This window comes from Marmota flaviventris, chromosome 9, assembly GCF_047511675.1.
Source record: "Marmota flaviventris isolate mMarFla1 chromosome 9, mMarFla1.hap1, whole genome shotgun sequence".
NCBI lineage: Eukaryota > Metazoa > Chordata > Mammalia > Rodentia > Sciuridae > Marmota > Marmota flaviventris.
This window is the reverse complement of record NC_092506.1, coordinates 87265885-87286177: the sequence shown is the minus strand read 5'-3', so window position 1 is coordinate 87286177 and position 20293 is coordinate 87265885. Positions and strand designations below refer to the sequence as shown.

Below are 20293 nucleotides of genomic sequence, written 5' to 3'. Positions count from 1 at the left end.
AAATTTCTGCAAACACAAATTTCAGATAAGCCTGCTTACCCGTTATTGTTGATATTCTGTTTATGGTCCATTTACCTTTCTCCTCTGTGAACACATTATTAATATCATATTTTCCTGATCTCTCATAATATTAATCTTTCAAGAAAAGGTCAACAAATTCTGCTATGATTTTCTACTTATACAAATGACAAATAACCATTTGCAGTACTAGAAATCTTATTTTAATCTTAGTATGAAGCCAAGAGAGCTGTGGTCCAACACAGTGGGTCTTTAAGTACGAAGACTAAATTAAAACGTGCTTATATAGTTTATTTTTAAAGTAATTTAAAACACAGTGTTAACATACATTACAGATATCATGACAGTTTAGATTATGAATAACATGAAGTTATTTACATGTTGGCATATGCATGTGTGTATGTATGTATGTACACAAAGTGCAGATAAATATAGAAACACTACAAAATAAACAAAAAATTCAATATAACTTACCAACAATCATTTTCATCATATTTATTACTTAATTTGTCACGTTAATGGCTGCAAAGAAGCTCCTAGTACTGAAATACAATATCTAAATATCCAACTTTTATATAAACTATAGTACCTCAAATTTTAACAGTATATAAATAGAATTCTGAATTAAAAACCCAGGCGTCTTCCCTGCCAAACTTCCTATTTGTAAAGGTTTCTGATCAGAGTTCAAAAAGAACTTTTAAAATTCCAGCCTTCAATACGTGGTGATAACGTGGATTTTAATGTAACTCCTGTGCAGGCAGTATTCTTGGGTTGGCTCTAGAGGCACCATTCTTTGCAGAAAGGAGGCGGCTGAAGATATGCTGGTGAAAGTCAAATTTGTAACATGCTGCCACATAGAAAACAAGGCATGCTTTTCACCCAAGAGTCTGAGTGGATTCAAGGCACAATTGCATTGCTCTCAACCCTAGAAGATGTGGGAGATGGTACAAAGGGGAGACAGCAGTCATCTAACTGAGGTGGTTTTGGTACTCTCAGCCTCCACCCCGCTAAGATACTGAAGTTCCTCAGGCTGCCCTGTACATGAGCATCTTGAATGGAAAAGAATATTTATGCTCATAATAACTGAAAATAGTCTTTGCCTTTTGAAACTTCTCAATAAATGCACGGACTCCCTATCTCCATTTAGCACCAGTACATATTCACCCTTGACATTGGCCTCTCCCTCATGAGTGCCTAAGGTAAAGTGGTGACCTGCTGGACTCCCTCCCCACATAAACAGCTTGTAAACATTGGTCTGGGACACACTGATCTGTTTTCTGCCAATGATTTACTCTGAGTGCTGTCAACATTCCTACTTCAGATTATTAAAGCAATGGGTACAGCTGCCCTAAAATTATAAAAAATCTTATTCATGTTTATTATCTTCTAAAAGTTCACAACCATTCATAATCCTGAGTTTTCCCAAGGTTATCACCAATAGAATCTGCACATCTGAAGCAGGAAGGTAATAGAAACGATGGAAGCAGACAGTCAATGTGCTCAGGAAATTGAGACTAGCTTATAAATACCTGTTATTAAGTCTGTGAATCAGCAGGAGATAGGCTGACATGGATTGTTCAGAAAGACTAGCCTTGTTTCTAAATGTGTTTGGATTTCAAAAGATAACATAAAAGTAAATGAGGCCAAATTACAGAGCAATTTTACCCTAAGGTGGAAACCTTTGCTCAAGAGCCAAATAAATTCTGGACAAGAGTCAAGCCATTGCTTTTTATCTTTACCAGAAGATATGATTTTGAAGTCTCACCCAGTGACTTGAGGTCATAATAATAAGTGCTGTAAGTTGCAAATGTATTATGAAACCAAAGAACAAAATCTGCTCCTAAGCTGGTCTGCCTGACTTGGGCTGATAAAGTATAAATCAGGCTGGCACTCTTAATGCTAATTAAGGTATTATCAATATATAGTTGGGCTATTATGGGTTGAGTATCCCTAATCCAAAATCTGATACTTAAAAACAAACAAACAAAAAAACTCATGTATTTATTTATTTACTTATTTTTATGTGGTGCTGAAGATCAAAGCCAGTGCCTCACATGTGTTAGACAAGAACTCTACCACTGAGCCACAACTCCAGCCTCCCAAAATCTGAGACATTCTGAGAAATTATATGACCCCAGCAATGGAAGATCCCACACCATGAAACTATTTTATGCACAAAGTTGTTAAATATCAGATAAAATTAACTTCAGGCTAAGTTTATAAGGTGTATATGGAACAAAAACGAATGTCATATCTCACCTCTATAATGTTTGTGTGTACATGATATCTTGTATATATGTAATTATTGCAAAAATATTGAAAAAAAATCCACAATATTTCTTGTTGAAAGCATTTTGGATAAAGATACTCAACCTGTGTTAAAAACTGAAGTTGCCTAAGGTGAGGGTCTGAGGAACTCTTCTAAGACAACATCCATATGAATGACACACAATACTTTCTACACAGACCTGAAGAATGATGCTGAGAGTAAGAAGTCTGGCAGATGTCAGTTTCACACGATTGTAGTAAAAGACTTGTTTTCTTCACAACATAGTAGATTTTTAGAAGGCATGTCACAATATGTAACTAATAATTACAAATAAGACTCATATATCTTTATTTTTTTCTATTTGGAAATCAGATAGCTTGAGGTTATGGAAAATAGAAGGTACATTTTTTTTTTCTCTCCATCATTCCTCAAAGAACCAGCAAATGAGCCATGGTTGAGAAACCAGGTTATGCTTATACACATACACAGCACAGAGAACCAACGTAACAGACAAGTGAAATCACTTACACCACACAAAAATGATTCCCCCTCATACTTCATGGACATTACAGGAATATAAAGATTATTATTCACTTTTCATATATTCACACATAATACAGAAAAATCCTTCAGTTGAATGACTATTTTCTATAAACTAAACTTAGAGCAATGGCATAACAAAAGTCACCTGTGAAATGCATATTCTGTACTCAGGGATATTTTCACATAACATACAAGATGATTAATTTAGACCCTCAATCTTATCCTCATACTGATAGTACTGAAAGAAGTGGTTTGGGAGCACATGCCGTGTGTTTCAAAGATTTGACTCTGGCAATTCTAACGAATCTTCAACTTCCAACACCATTATAATTCAGACTGTGATGCTGTTTCCATGAGTGCTGTTAATTACTTTTTTGACTAATATTCCACATGTATTAGAGAACCTGTTCTTGGTGCTCAAAAACACCTTTTCACAGGAAACTTAACTTCAAGGGAAAAGCAGTCTTAGCCTCTCTCCAGTATATGGCCACAACTTGCTTATACATGTAATCAATATGAAGAAAAATGAACCATTCCTACAAATCTAAAAAGTCAAAACTTCAAACAAAAGTACATGAACCAGCATGTAGTTTATTTCAGGAAAGAGACCATATGTTATGCTACAGTATAGGTCTCTCCATTAGAAAGGAGAGCCGGATGTCATACCCACATCCTGTGCAGTTAATTCCTTACTGAACATCAGTGGAATTAGCTTACAGACAACTCAGAAGGAGGGACACCCTATGTTAAAATAAAATGTTGAAATTTCTTTATACAGCAGCAAGTGAAATAAGATTCTGAATCTTTTAGAGTCAGGTTGGTCTTTGAAGGAAAATTAATTTGCTTTGAAAGGTCCTAATCTAGCCAGATGGCAGATAATGGTAAGAGTGCTTAAATTGAAGGGGGCCAAATAGACAGGGGACTGGTACACTGCAAAGGCTACCTTCTGTTCCAGCAGAGGGCAATTACAGTACCAGTAACACTGTTACTACTACTGAGGGTCACTTGACCAAGAAGTTCCAGCAATACCTCATTATAGTGCAGAGATAAATAGCAGGAGGAAAAAGAAAAGGACAAACTCATCAGATTTTCACATAACATTACTGATTTTTGTTAACAGTGGAATATTTTTTTCATTCATTTATTTCAATCCACTGATATTTTTCCTGGCTGTGACTGTCTCTCTACTATTACCCTCTTTACTATTTAATTATAATCCATTATTTTTACTTTTAAAAGCATAAATGCTCTGAGGCATAGTTGTGTGCATCTTTATTAGCTCTAGAATATTAACTTAAAAGTAGGTGGAATTGATATTATAATATGTAAAAGGTTTTACACAGTAAATACCTGAGTGTTTCTAAAGTGGGGGAAACTGAAGTAACCAATAAGATGTCAAAGCCAAGCACAGCAGGGCTGTGGTAGCTGGTGGCAGGCAACCAGCCTTTTGGAATCTCATGAAGAGAAGTTCTTTACCATAGATATTTATAGAAATAATATATTAGAATTATTAAAATAGGAATAATAGAAAAATGGCTGATACATAACCAGTTGATGATATGCATAATTTGATAGTAAATACCTATTTCTATGCTCTATAAATTCAGTGAAATTCCTAGTAATCTGAATGCCATAATAGGAAACCATGTATAGATTTTTTGTTCAAGATGATGGCATAATTTCAAACTTTGTTGCTTAATATAATTTAAGAATCCTATATATTTGTATTTATTTTGTTTTAATAACATATATACTTTAGAAGCCAAACAGCTTCCCCATTACTGTTTTCAAGAACATGAAAACACACCTCATAAGCCAAAGCTGGATGTTATCAAAATACTTTGACACTACAGTGTCACAAGTGGAATTTCAGTTGCATGTCTCTGAGCTGCACTTATATAATTTTCTCATTGTTGTAATTATTCTCTTGTGATACCATTAAAATGTTACTGGTAGAGGATATGTGCATATGATTTTTTAGTATTTATGTTTTAATGTAAAATTTTGTAAAAATCTAGAAATTATGAAGATAGTTTTACACATCCTCTAAAATAGGGGTGAGTAAATTATGACCCACAAGTGAAATCTAGCCCACCACAAAAATGTTAACTATCTCAGGCCTTTATAGAAATAGTTGCTGGGCTTGGGATGTGGCTCAGTGATAATTCTTGCCAAGCATGTGTGAGGCTCTGGGTTTGAAACAGCTTGCTGATCCCTGCTCTAAATTCATGAAAGTTGTCTGGAATTCTGAGTGGATTGTTTACAGAATCAGTGTATGACATAATTTGACTTTTTTTTTTTTTTAACAGACATTATATACATCATTGCTTTTGAAATATTACTATCTACTTGGAAAACAAATACAATAATGTTAGAACAAAGACTTATATTTCCTTGAAATGTTTAGGACCAGCAAAACAATCATATAAAAAGCAGTATAATTTTTACGAAAAAAAAATAATGAACAATTTAAATTACACTTTTAAGTATTGATCTCAAAGTTCCTCAGAGAATGCCAGGCAGTAAAGGACAAATCTTAAAATCCATATAGCAAATTTCTGGTTTCCAAATTTTTGGGAATATAGTCTTGAACACAATATTTGAGATTCTATAGGTGCTATGGAAGAGGCATTGTGGAGAACTATTTTTACCATAAAAAAGCAAGGTTTTTTAAGATAAGAAACCAGCCAAAAAAGAATGACCACAATTTAAACATTTTTTTCTTTTTCCATTAATAGGGAGCTACATAGTCCGCTGGTGAAGAACTTGATAGAAATTGACTGTTTTTATTTAGTGGGCTATCCCCATATCTGTGTCAGATAAAAATCATAGCACTTATTATTTGTTACCATGGATACCATGAAGATACTGCCATCCACTAAATAGTATTAGAGGAAGACAACATAATTTTCTGGAACTAGTCCTGTTTTGCCTTCATAAGTTGCCTTTAACCATCCTGGTTCCACTGATGGGTACACTGGCAAAATAAAGAAAAAAATACATGTCACTCAATCAACATTAGCTTCAAATAATTATATAAACACAAATCCACGTCAGATTGTATGCATAAATTCACAAACAAAACAGTGCTATGATCCCTTTAATGTTGAAATACTCTTTGTTTTCACATATCTGCATATGTTTGTGTATGCACTCATGGTGGGTATGTTTCTTTCACCTCTGTACAAGTAGGCACAGACACAGGTGTGTGTACACACATTCCTGCAAGGGAGGAAGTTGGGATCTAGAGAGATTAAGTGTGTTCACTCATTCAGGTTATGAGAGGCAGGGGCTGGAACAGAACCCGGGGTACCTGGCTTCTACTTAGACTCTTACTGCCACACTATTTCTTTGCCCTTCCATGATACATTAGTGAAGGGTACGGATGTACTCACCATTAGAAAATATTGCTCCCTGTGGGAAGGACAGCTCATGGCTGTGCTCTGCTTTACAGGAATACATGGCTTTGGCTTGGCTGAAAGATCAAGACAATTTATAAATAAACACAACACTCAATTTGAATACATCTATACTTAAAAGTATCCGAAAGAGTGCCATTAATTCCAGTGATAACTGGAATATAATACATACAAAGAAAATGCACATGTGATTCTACATCAATGTACTTTCCACAAACCAAACACAATCATGTAACTAGATCAAGAAACTGAACAAGTACTAGCACCAAAAGCCCTTGTATTTCCAGGCAATGCCCTCTACGGGAACCACATGGTTTATACCAAACAATATAGGCTGGTTTTAAAGAATGTGTATTTAATTGTTAGGAAGCTACTGAATAGGCTGTTTTTCAAGCTATATAGGAACCAAGGTTCATGGGTACCTACCAATTTTTTTTTCAACTTTAATGTTCAGAAAAACTGAGGTGATAACTAAAAGTTAAAAGGTCTGGAAGATATGATAAATAAGTTGAGTGGGTATGATATAAGAAAGACAATTGGATAAGCTAATGAAAATGGTAAACAATTATGGCCTCAGTGTCAGAGAGTCGATGGGGATGGGGATGGGTGAAGGCTTTGCAAACTAGAGAGATGCTTATTACCTATAAAGGGAAGTCAACACAAAGCTTCTTATAGTCATTTCTATATATGAACTCGTGATCAATGTAGCCAGTTACTCTAGCTTTTAAAGAGAAACCAGAATCACAGGGGTTTTTGTGGGATCTGACTTTAAAATATTGGAGCCAACACTACAAAGCCATCATCTGAGGCTGCTAACCACGTAACCGGGCGAATCCCCTTTACTCTACAACACTGAATGGCCTCAGGAGGACTTGCAGCTTCCCTAAGTCCACCCACTTACATCTTCCAGAGGGTCTAAGCCAATGACACCTCTGGTCTGGTTGACTGAGTGACTTTCTAAACATCCTAAAAACTCTAGGTTTCCCCTTCTGCTTGCTAACAGTCTACCATCTACAGAGCAACCAGAGAGCAGTGTTGAAGCAGTCCATTAGATCACGTTACTTCCTGACAGCAACCCTTCAACAGTTTCCTGACCTGGTCTACAAACCATACCCCTCCAGGTGTTAGTTTGTTTGTCTCTCCTATCTCTTTTCATACCTGCCTCAGATCACTCATGATACTCCAGTCATATGGGCCCTTTTTCTCTTCCTCAAATATGCCAAAGTCATAATGGTTTCTGTGAGATGTTTTCTTCTTGATCTTAACCTGGCTGTGCACTTCATATTTACTTGAATTTTCAAGAGCTTTGCTGTAGGTCAGGCCTTCCCTGAACATGAACTCCAAAATAGCCATTCATGCAACTATCATATTCTCCTGCTCCAAATTTGTGCAGTATTGATATGTGGTATTCTGTTGTATCAATTGATATTTTTGTTATTTTCTCCCTTAACTGGAATGTAACCTCCATGGATGATTCTTTTTTTTTAATATTTTTTAGTTGTCAATGGGCTTTTATTTAATTTATTTATGTGTGATGCTGAGGATCGAACCCAGTGCCTCACACATGCTAGGCAAGTGTCCCACAACTAGGCCACAACCCCAGCACCCCCATGGATGATTCTTGATGCTCAGTAGCAACTCAGTAATTATTTGCTAAATGGTAAGTCAAAAAAAAAGGAAAGAGTTGGACTCATTGTCTATGTGATGGGTCCTTTGAAAGACATAGGGAGCCTTGTCTGTCCTCCCTGAAGTTCCAGCAATCCACATGCCAAAAAATATAAGCTGTACTTGCCATCTTCCCCAAATCAACAGCATTACCTTATAACTGCATTTCCCCATTGGAACTAGACCTTGGGTCTTATCTAGACACTTGTAGAATGAGGATTGGCCATTTTAACTCCAGTACCCAAAAAGTATCTGAAAATTGAAAAACTATGGAGGAAAGTTCTAGTTCTGACTACAGAGTCTGTTTTCTTTGAGGCAAGGAGACTTAGGCTGAGGTTGTATGTTCAAACATCTTGCTGGGAGACAGGTTTATTAATGACCATTGGCCAAGACAGACTAACTTGTCAGTGAAATATTGTCTAAAGTAGAAATGAGGAAGTGGAGACACCCAGGGAAAACCAAGATTTTATACTGAAAAACAAAACAACATAAAAATCTCTATGTGTGTGTGTTTGTGAATGTGTTGATTACAGATAGGTGAGAAGTGGAGGAAAGGGTGCTATCAAGTTCTGAAGATTTCTAAGATTTAAACTTTGGTAATCTTAAATAGAATTATCAGTTTTTCCTATAAATCTAGCTACTTGTAAACATTTGAGTTAATCAGAATACAATTGAGAATTGCAGAACCATTTCCCTAAAAAAATATGTAAATATTTTTTTAAAAACTCACATTTTCTAACATGAACAATTTCCTCCAATAATACTGTCTTATTTATTTGAGTGATTTTGTTAAATAACTTAGAAATCTACACAGAAACAATTTTCAAATTTGTACAAATGACTGTAATCATCTTTACAATAATGTAATTTTTAAAAGTCTGTTTTAAAATGCAGCCAAATTATTTTTTTGTTAGTATTTCAGACACAAATATTCTCTTTGTAATATTTTATGGCCTGTGTGGAGGAGGGGAGATGCACACAGACTAATCATATTATTTTAAAGAAACCAGGTATTTTTAAATGTGTCAAAAATACAAAGCTCAAAATACTAGCATGATTTTTCAATTATTTGTGCACATAACTAGACAGATTTTCTTCTGCAGAGAGCTCTGTTCACCTAGCAAAGAGCTTTGATGATTTAATGTGGACTTCTGTGCCAGTGAAGTTTCCTCTCCAGGTGCTAATGCTTCCTCTCACTGTCTTGTGCATTGAAGAGGATGTGAAAATAATACTGTCACCTCTTGTGTATCTTCAGAAGATTCTAATATCTCTTTGAAAAGTATTTTGAAAATCCTGCTTCTTACCACATGGAAGAGTAAGGTAATGACACCTACGGTCCTAAAAGCCATTTCTTCCCTTTTCATCAGGGAAAAATGGCTCACAGTCTTATTCCTAACTCTAAATGCCATGTAATGCTGATCAGTCAGTATGCAAAATTTGCTTATCTTATCTTAAATAGAGAAGAAATAAAAAATTCAGTAAAATCCGTATGATGTTTCCTAGGGCTGTTAAACAATAATAAACACACATACATACTTTGTATGCTGCTGGGAAGTTTCTCTTCTGAAGAGAGTAAAAGTGCATATAGATAGAGGTAGAAAGATGCCAAAAGAGTACCATATATAAAAGCTAAAAGTAAAAAAGAAACAAAAAAAAAACAAAAAAAGCCCTCAACAATCTAAGTGTTCATCAGTACAGGACTTAATGAACAAAGCAGAGTACACCAGTTCAATTAAAAATTAGGCAGCAATACAAATAATGCTAGTCAAGAACACGGCTATACAAAAAGCATGTGAAGCAAAAATTTGCTATATTTGTCCTTGGCAAGGTCCCTAAACTGCCCAGGACAGTTTGCCAATAAACAATGCATTTACTTAAATTTAAATACATGTTCTTTTATACTTTTATAGTTTGTTTTCCCACCCTCCACTCCCCACCCTCCCAACACCCTCAAAAACATAAAATTGGCTGGTTCTGGCTTGAAAATGAGTACTCAATGATAAAAAAAAAAAAAAAAAAAAAAAAAAAAACAACTTCGACATACATGTGCAAAGCTAAGCTGCTTATGCCAAAGGCATACATACTGCCATTCCATTGAGAATGGAGTGAAAGAGTGAGTACTTGTTGGGAGTCAACCCGGCTCCAAAGACTAACTTCCCCATCCCCTGAGAAGAGCTGTCCAATGGTGAGCCCTGCTGGCTCACATGATCCTTACCCACCAATCAGACTAGCCCTGCTGGCTCACATGATCCTTACCCACCAATCAGACTAGCCTTGCTGGCTCACATGATTCTTACCCACCAATCAGACTAGCCTTGCTGGCTCACATGATCCTTACCCACCAATCAAAAAGCACCCCATGCCAACTGTCAAACCCTTCAACCATTAAACTGTCATAACTGTCAAACCACCCCCAGCTCTATAAATATGCAGAACTGTTCCTCAATAAAGGGGCATTTTCTCCGATGATGAGCCTTGTTTGTTCTTTCAGTACTAAAGTTTTTTTTTTTTTTAATGTTAAAAATATATATTTTATCCATTCATTCAAAAACTTTGTTGATCCACCTGTGTTGGGTATTATGATGGACCAACAGTGAATAACAACTCCATAGATCCTTTTCTGTGATGTGTTTTTTCTTTTTTACATTTTTGAGATTTTTTATGAGTGATAATAATTCTACACAACAGTATAATTCATTGCTACATATTTGTATATGCATACAATATGACAATAGTAACCCCCTTTCTTCTCCACTCCCTGCTTTTCTGTGTGTTTAGCACAGAGTAGTTCTCAAAGTGTACTTAGGAAACTCTCAGAGGGATGGAGAACAGATGGGACCCTAAAACATCACTGCTCAAACAGCGATGAAATGTGTGTGAGAATCCATTTATTTTATATGTCAGGTATTAAAGATATCTGCAAAAAATGTAAAATAATGCAACCCTTTTTATTTTGGAAAATATTACATTGGTAAAAATTATGTAATTTGTGTTAATATATAATGAGTTTACATTCATTTTAAATAATTAAACATTTTAAAACTTCTCAGTTTAAATTTCTTTCTTTCTTTCTTTTTTTTTTTTTTTTGATACTGGAGATTGAACTCAGGGATGCTTAACTAACACTGAGCCACATCCCCAGACTTTTTTATTTTTTATTTAGAGACAGAGTCTTGCTGAGTTGCTTAGGGCTTCACTAAGTTGCTGAGGCTGGCTTTGAACTTTAATGATTTAAGCTTCTAAAGGTGTTCTAAAAACAAAAGTTTGAGAAACACTATCTTAAGCGATATGCAACAAAGCTGAACAGTAGTTATTTTCAGGTGATGAAATCAGCAGTGGCGTTTATTTACTTTTTTAGTTTATTATTATTATTATTCTCCCCACATCCTAAAATATGACAAATTTAATTACTTTCAAAATTCCTGTCCTCTCCCCTCTTTACAAATGCCTTGGGTTCTCTGCTTGTGTGTCTTTTATGTGTCACTGTTCCACACCAGTGACAGTAACTCAGTCTCACTGGATAGGACTTTGTTGGACTTTGTTTTCTGTGCTTTGTAAATATAAACAAAGTATTGGTATTTTAGATTATGATAACTAAAATATTTGGTGGTTTATAATAAGGCACTTAATTCATATCATTCTCAAGTGCTTATTTCTCAATTCAACCATTAGAAGATATCTGTGTAGTCTGCCTGCATATAAGACTTCAAAATGGACCTGGACCTCCCCTCTGAACATAACTGGTTGAAACCAAAGTGACGCATTTCACAGGAAAATTTTCTACATGTCTTTAAAAGGGTGAGCCTAGTGACTCTGTTCCTTGAAGGTGTTTTATAGAAACAACTGTAAATAAGCGGTGTCTGCTTAGGGGCATTTTTCTCTATTCTACTGGTTCTCAAATGTTCATGTACATTAAGAATCACTTGGGGGGCTGGGGATGTGGCTCAAGCGGTAGCGCGCTCACTTGGCATGCGTGCGGCCTGGGTTTGATCCCCAGCACAACATACAAACAAAGATGTTGTGTCCGCCGAAAACTAAAAAATAAATATTAAAAAATTCTCTCTCTCTCTCTCTCTCTTAAAAAAAAAAAAGAATCACTTGGGAAAGCAGGCCAAAATGAAGAATCCATAGGCCTCAGTCTCAGATGTTCCAGTTTATGGGCTCTGTGGTGAAACTCCATAGTTCACTGTCACTGATCTTGTAGGGTGAACACACCACTCCAAAAATCTCCAATGATGTCTCAGGGGCTAACAACAGTGTCCTCTCCTGACTGCCTACACTTTTCAGCAGCTTCTACTTGTGGCCATGCCTTCTCCTAACCACTGCTTTCACTCTTTTCCTAATACTTAAATGAAATCATTCCTAAAAGACCAGAAACTGGGCCATTTTTCCTTTCTCACACAATAAGTCTCACTACTGGGGACACTCACCTTCCCCGTGCAAAATAACTGCAGTACAGAAGTTTCTCAAATGGCATCACACTCCATGCTCTCTCTGGTTCCAGCTGCACATTTCTAATGGCCTCACTTGTTCCTCAAGCTCCAAAACTCTATGGCCAAAACTCTTCCTTCCCCATCATACCCACAAGCTAAGATCAGAAGCCGCACTACCATTCTTTCTGATGCTTCGCCTCAGAAACTTAGGAGTCTTTTGTACCTGTCTCTTACTCCCAGTATCAAAGTGGTTGCCAATTCATGATCCTATTCATACAAAATAAATAAGTAAATAAATAAAAATTAAGAAAACCCAACCAAACAAAAGACAAACTTGGCAGCTTTTTATGTTTTTGTACTCTTCCAATTAGGTACTTCTAAATTTCACCAATTCCATCCAAATTATTGACTATTCTCTCCATATCCTGCTGAAAAAGCTACTTGAATAATCTGTGCAAGTCCATTACTGATCTAATCACCCATGTGCTGGATGACAGAGTGATTCCCAAAGTTTCCTGTTGCTCGAGGTCATCCACTAAAAGCAGTGAATGGGTCTCCTCCCCAAATATGGGTAAATGTTCCTGCTGCTTCTATGATTACATCATCCTTCAAGGTCCAATTCAAGGGTAACCCTGAGCTTCCTAGACAGAACATGAGATAAGCGAGATAGGCATTATAGGAGGTTAACACTAGGAAACGTCCTCAAGTTCTGCATTATGCAATTATATTTTAAGGCATGAAAAATGTTCATGTACATTAAGAATAATGACCTCTTATGACTCTTATATATACTCAAATCAAGTGACTCTTATCTATACTCAAATGGCATTAATACACTAATTTGAGGTCTGAATGTCTTAGGCAAGCAATTCCAACTATAATTATAACAACAATAATAGTTATGAATGTGGATAGCATCTATAGAATACATACCATATATTTCAAATATGTTGTTGTACATGTTTACAACAATGTAGAATTCAGAATTATGATTTAATTTTATAAAGAAAACAGATTACCAAAATGTATAACTCCAAGGTTATAAAATCAGGAAACTGCTAGACCCAAAATTTCAACGAGGGTCTCTCTGAACCTACAATTCATTCAGTTCCCCTGTGTGTCTGAGGGAGAAATAATAATGTTGTCCACAGTTCTGTGAACTGGCTAATAAAGGAAGACCAAACTGAATGTATTATAGAGTGAGGTCTAAGTTTATGCTGTTGCCTATTGAAAGTGATTTGAAATATTTAAAATGTAGAAGCATATAAGAAATGGGTTAAGGTGATTATCAAACATCTGAGTTCTGAGTATACCTTAAGTAATGACAGCTTTCTAATTTATTTAATTTCAGCTTATTTTCTTAAAGCTTTGTGGGATTACCTTTTTGATTATAGTACAATTGGTCCTCTGCATCTGTCTGCAGGTTACTCATCCACAGATTCAACCAACAAGGTTGAAATAACTGGTAAAAATGTATCTGTACTGAAAATGTACAGACTTTTTCTTATTTTTATTATTCCCTAAACAATAGAGTCATTATAACTATCTACAGAGCATTCATACTATATTAGGTATTATAAATAATCTAGAGATTTTTAAGTATACGAGATGATGTAAATAGGCTATTCGTGAATACTGAGTATTTAATATAAATGACTTGAGTGTCTATGGATTTTGGAATCATGGGATGGGGGGATCTGGGAACTAATTCCCTTGAATACTAAGAGAGGACTCTGTTTAGAGCTTCCTAATAAAAGGGCTCCATCTAGTGGAGCAATTCAACTATCTGGCAGGACAGTGTCAAGATTAAATCCTGCACACTAAGGGCTAAAACTGACAACCTCAGAGAAATGATATTTGTGCTGACCTGCAACAGCTTGCTTTTCATCACATCCTGGTAAAAAGGAAGAAGATAAACATGTTGTGCACATGGGTAAAGTGCATGAAAATGCTCTGGGTTGGTTATGTGAATGCAAGGAGCCACTGACCATGCACTAGTAAGAGACCAAAGTGATTCTACTCCGTAGAATTTAAAAAAAAAAGAAGAAAAACCAAAAAAGCCAAAAACTAATATGTGAAGGCCCTGTTCAGCTTTCTATAAAACTAAAAAGAATTTAAGGGTCACTGTTATCCTTAATAACTAGCCCATACCCTGTACTGTGTTAGTATTTAATAAATGCTTGCTGAAAAAGTCCATATATTTTTATAGGATAGATAAAAATTTCTTTGGTTGACTTTTATAAGAAATAGCTGATTATCTGATTCCTTTACTCCAGAGCTTCAATTACCAGATGTGGAAAGCTGAAAAGTTTCTTAGTACAACCACACGAAAAAATCAAGTTTGCTCTTCAAGTTCTGTCATTTACATGCTCTTTCAACAACCTCTAAAAATAAAATATTAGAAAATCCCCAGCTTTATGAAATGTCATTATTCAAATTAAAAACAAAGCCCACTATAGATTAGAAGAATCCATTAGGAAAGGAAGAAGAAAGCAGGATCTTGAAAAGTGAGCACATTAAAATAGCAGCAAGATGTAACAACTCATTTCCTTTTAACAATGAAGTGGAAAGTAAAGTCTAGAAACAGAATGAAGTTCTGCACTCAGACACCAAAGGCGCCTGAGGCAATTAGCTCTACAATACCTCAGCAGTCCTTAAGAATAACCATATTTCCCAATGGATGTTCATGAAGATTCCTCCAGAGAAACTTTTATAACTTTTAAAAGCTAAGGATGTGCTTCTGAAAATAGTCCCCAAATGAATGTAATCAAGCATGTATAAAGACTTATGGCAACTTTTGTCTTTTAGGAAATCTGTTTAGAATTCTTTCACAGAGACTTTAGCAAATGAGTCATCACTGTAACAATAGGAGACCCTAAAAGCTATTTGCACACAGGGTCTCCTGGTAAAGGGCCAGTACACATGGATGTGGCCATCTGCAAAGCTCAGGGCAGAGCTGTAACAGACAATATGTCCCGTCAACACATGACAACAATGTCACCACCAGTTTAATATTTTTTAATGTGTTTATAGTTTTTGAGAACTTACCGCCCAGAAGAAACTGGCTTAAGTGAACCAACATTTTCAAACAGCTGGGCCTTTGCTGCCACTCTGAAAAACAATTTTAAAATGTACGTTTCATAAAGTCAATGAGAAAATCATTCTGCTCAATGTGAACTCAGGGTTATCAATTAAACAAAATAACAATTAAAGAAAAAGACTAATTGACAAAAGACTAATTCACAAAACTGAAACCAGATTTTGATTGTTTTGTTTTAATGTGAAAAATATTTTTAGCTCTACCTTCCAGCTCACAGAGTATCAGACAATAATAAACCTATAGCTACCTCCCATGGGGCTTGTACTGTTCTTATCCTTTTTACCTCAGAAAACTGAGGGAACAGTAAAAGGACCATTTTCTTCTCACTCTGCTCCCCGCAGGCAGCATGTTATTGACTCCTATGGAGCCACAAGGAAAGAATCAAAGAATGAAATCAATAGGACAGGAGAGGAACTACTGTTCATTCTGAGAGCTAAGAAAAAACAATACTTATCTCATGTGTTTTTTATATGGGAACATACTTCTTACAAAGTGGAAAGGATAAACCTGGAAAATACTTTCAATGAATACATCCTTGGACTCAAACCTCGTTTTGAATCCTGAGGTATGTGGGAGAGGACAGCTCCTACCTGAAGAGGTGAGGCTACTAGAGGTAGAACAAAATCAGGGCACTCGATGATCCACTCTGCATTTACCAGAATAGAACACTGAATTTCTTAAATGACATTCTAAACTTGATTTTTAAATCTCTATTATTCCTTTAATTGACAAACTCTTCTCACAGTGCCAAGCCATCTGATAATCTCGAGGCTGACTTATACCTAATACCGAACATACACTCATTTAAATTTCTACATTAACTAAATTAGTAAAATCATAAGATAGATACTCTTGTCGTCCCTTACAAAGAATGGAGTTTATACTCTCTCATCATCTTGGACATATTGGCTTAAAATTTAATTTCCTTTAATGGTTAGAACTATACATACTAGGAAGTAGATGTATGTACTGTGTGTGTGTGTGTGTGTGTGTGTGTGTGTGTGTGTGTAACAGAATTTCTGACAAAGAGCAATAACAGGTATTGAACGCGATCTGCAACTAAAGGTTTTTGACAAAGACAAGGATGGACAAATGAATTTAGGACATTGTTCCTATGGGAACAGGCTTAGTACAATGTCAGATTGAGAAAAGGCAGATATATTAGCTCAAGGGTAGAACACTTGCTTAGCATGAGCAAGGCCCTGGGTTCAATCCCCTAATAGTGCCAAAAAGAGAAAAAAAAAAAAAAAAAAGAAAGTCTTACTGGACAATTAGTGAATAATTAAAATGTCAGGAATACCATACTAAAAATGAGTTTGATGCACAGAATTAAAGTTAGAGAGCCCTGTGTTGGGATCCTAGCTCTGCCACTTACTAGCTGAGAGTGTGTGGACCAACTTTGTTTTTGTGTGTGGTCCTGGGGCCTAAACTTAGGGACCTCAATATGCTAGGCAAATTTCCGAACTACATCTCAGGCCCTGGATCAACTTCTTAAACTTTCTAGGTATCAGTTCTTATCCTCTCTAAAATGGGGTTTATGTTACCTGTTTCAGAAGGACACAGTGGACTTCAAAGGAGATTACATAAGTAAAAATACCCAATAAGAGTTCACAGAGCATTAGAAAATGCTCAGCAATTCTCAGGAACACAAAACGAAAGAGACGGAAACTTGTCCCTTTCTGTTCCCGTCTATGCACCTCGTCCTTTACATTATTGGTCATTTCTTTTGACCACAAATACTGTCTTCCCTTTGTCTTTCATGTCCCTTGTTCTTGAACTTGTTTAAATCAGTGAGAACTCAGGTAGGGGAGATACAGGGTAGACAGGAGAGAAAACCAACCCTCAAGCTAGAGAGCAGCTATACTGATAACAGAAAATGGGGAGCTGGGAAATAGATGCATAGCTTTTTATAGGACAGTCCTAGTTTCAATGCGCTTGACTATACATGTATTTTCATGTCCTTAAATTAAGCCATGGTTCTGTTCAAGGAAAAGTGCTTGAAGTGCTGCCCCCCTGAGGTTGTTTATATAGTCTAAGCCCACAATAACTTTCACATCACTGTTTGAAAAGGATGGACCCCTACAGAAGTTGACTGAACCTATTGTACAGATGGGGTATTTAATTATGAACTCCCAAAGTTCTTTAGAACGGACTCAAGCCCAATGCACTACTGGGAGACCCAGCAAATACAAACTCTCACTTACACAGAGCCAGGTCGCTGATAGCCATTGCTAGAGGCAGTGTCTAGCCTTAACCGCCTGCACATTTTTGGAGGCAGCTCTGGGTTTGGTGTGGCTTTGGCTGTCTCCTTGGAACCTATAGAAGTTAAGCTTTGAATGGATCCACTGTAGCTCTTGTTTCCTAAAAAGAAAGCCCAAGAAAACAGGCAAGGTGCTATTAGACAAAATAATAGCAATAACACAGTACATGTGCATAACAAAAGGAAGCATTTTTCTCCAAGACTAAACGGGAAGGTACAGAATGTTCTTTGGGCACAGCAGCCCATCACTCAGGGAGATCAAAATCTACTGTAATTACAAAGACATCACCTCACAGAGATGGAAAGTTTCAGGAAAAAAGTACAGTGCACCGAAGTTTTAAAATCCAAGCTCAGGAACAAAGTAGATAAGCATCATTAGCTTCCTCCATTAACTTTATCCCTGCTTAATCATGCTGAGTAATCCAGCAAATGACACTAAGACAATGACATCTTGTACATGCTCCAATCTGGCTTACCTTCAGCTGCAGAAATGGATCTGAGAGAGGAAGCAGAGGTTCTTTTCAGTCCTGAAAGACCATAAGGCCCCTTCTTGACCAGGTCTATAGGTGGGGAAACGTCTCCTGGGGTAGTGACCGAGGCAACGCTCTGGCAATCTGATTCTGCATCCGTTTTGGTTGCATCTTCTCTAGAGCTTGATTCAGGACTAGTTGTCCAGAGAGCAAGACTTTTCTGTCCATTGGAAGATGATGGGGTTGCAATCCAGGGAATCCCTCCCGATTTCTCCCTGGGTTGGCAGGAGGCTGACTTTGTAGTGCTGTTTTGTTCAGATGAGTGAGAAGAGAGCGACTCAATACTACCCATGGGTGTGCTGTCTGGGCTGCTGCTGTAGGAGTCACCTGAGGAGGAGCAGGAGGGAGAGATGGAAAAGCCACAGCAGCTCTCTGTTGGTAACATGCCTCCAAGCTTTCCTTTTCTCAGCTCACCACAAACTCCCTGGCCACCTGACCCCTTTGAAGTATTAGGCCCCTGCTTGGTATGAAGAGCAGTCCTCAATACTGGAGAAAGGCTTTAAAATATGCATTTGAAATTGGTGAATGCATGTTTCAAAACTCTTGTAGAAAAAAAAAAAAAAAAAACTCTTGTAGAAAGATTCTGCACGTACCTATGAACCAACTGCCCATACTGAATAATTTTACTTCTTGAAGATAAGTGAGCTGACTTGAATTCAGACAAAATTTGCCATTGAAATAGGACCCAGAAGTAAGAGAAATAAGATTCCTTCATGATATTACAAAAAAAATAGAAGGGAGTATATTAAAGACATATTTCTGCCTTCTAAAGGCACCATTAAGTGTTGTCAGGAAATTATAAATTGCTCACAATTTTCAAAGAAAGGATATTTCCTTTTTCTTGCTAAAGTATAGCAACATAAGAAACTTGCTGCTTAAATACTTTTGTTTTTTAATGTTCCTAAAGGAAAGTATAACAAAAAATCAGAGAAACCATAATAAAGCATTTAAATACTTCTGAATGAAAAATTACTAGACTCTATTTTCTATTACATATTGGCAGTGGGAAAAAATTGGGGCCTTTGCAGGTATGAAATAAAATGAGAAAGATCACATTTAATGTATGCCATGGACATAGGTTGCCATTCATACCACCTTGTGACACTGCCCCAAATAAGATGTTAGTGATGATATGTGATGTTGGTTTTCTTTTTGTTTCTTCTCTATCAGACACTTTGACACCCAAAAGATGATATTCTAAGAACATAATGTGAAGGAAAGAAAGAAAATGACTGTGTCAGTCCAACTCTCTTGCTTTCTTATCTACCATTTTGACAAAAGGACAAAACCTGCTACAAAGTAGCACCCAATGTACTTAATCACAGCTACAGGAAAGAAAAAAAAAGCATTGAGCAAACTATTCTTTTCTTTTGAAGCAATAGTGAATTTGCTTATCCGGGGAACCTTACAACTCTGCTGACAGTGTATCAATGCTAGAAGAGGGGGTGTTGGGGGAAGAGTGTGAGAGAGAAGATTTTCTCTTTTTACCTAATTACCAATGAAGTGAGGTCAGGATGAACTAGACAATGAAGAAAGCAGCTCCCTAAGACCAGGCCCACTTACTATCAGGTTCTGCCAGGCACGGTGTATACCTCCCTCTGGGCTTCCGGGAGCCCGTGGAGAGGCAGATTGCTCGAGTCCTTCGGGATCCAGAACGAGACTGAGGCTGAGGAAGAGGAATGCTTGGGTCTGGGGCAGTATGAAAAATCTACATAGAAGAAAAATGAACTGAGGTCAAAAAAGGGTGAAATTGCCATGTGCATCATCAAACAAGCTTTCAGAGCTACTTAATCATCTTAGAACTACAAGAGATGCTTGAGACCAAAAATATGAGTGTCCTGGAGGAATGATAACTTCCTATCCCATTTAGCAAGTAATGTTTCTTCTTTAGGTTTCCCTTTTTATTCTGGTTCATATCCCAATAGTGAAATTCAGATCTTCCAAAAGCTTTAAAGACTTTACAAATATGAATAAATACCTATGTCGAGACATACCAATTCTTTTTACAGTCATATTCTCTTTCCACCTTTATCTTGGAAGAACATGTCTTGAGTAA

At 36.6% G+C, this 20293-nt stretch overlaps 2 protein-coding genes across 3 annotated transcripts in view; one reads left to right on the top strand and one right to left on the bottom strand.

Moving 5' to 3' along the window:
- Pgr (progesterone receptor) overlaps positions 1-20293 on the top strand; it is a 150118-nt gene that overhangs the window by 116747 nt on the left and 13078 nt on the right. The window lies entirely within an intron of this gene.
- The window catches only part of Arhgap42 (Rho GTPase activating protein 42), a 261757-nt gene continuing 241735 nt past the window's right edge, over positions 272-20293 (bottom strand). Inside the window, exons 19-24 of the mRNA XM_027930617.2 lie at positions 19801-19945; positions 18184-18564; positions 17652-17808; positions 15396-15458; positions 6226-6305; positions 272-5807 (exon numbers count right to left, since the gene is read on the bottom strand). Coding sequence (XP_027786418.1) covers positions 5719-5807; positions 6226-6305; positions 15396-15458; positions 17652-17808; positions 18184-18564; positions 19801-19945 — 915 coding nt within the window. The 3' untranslated portion in view covers positions 272-5718. The remainder of the gene's footprint in view (positions 5808-6225; positions 6306-15395; positions 15459-17651; positions 17809-18183; positions 18565-19800; positions 19946-20293) is intronic.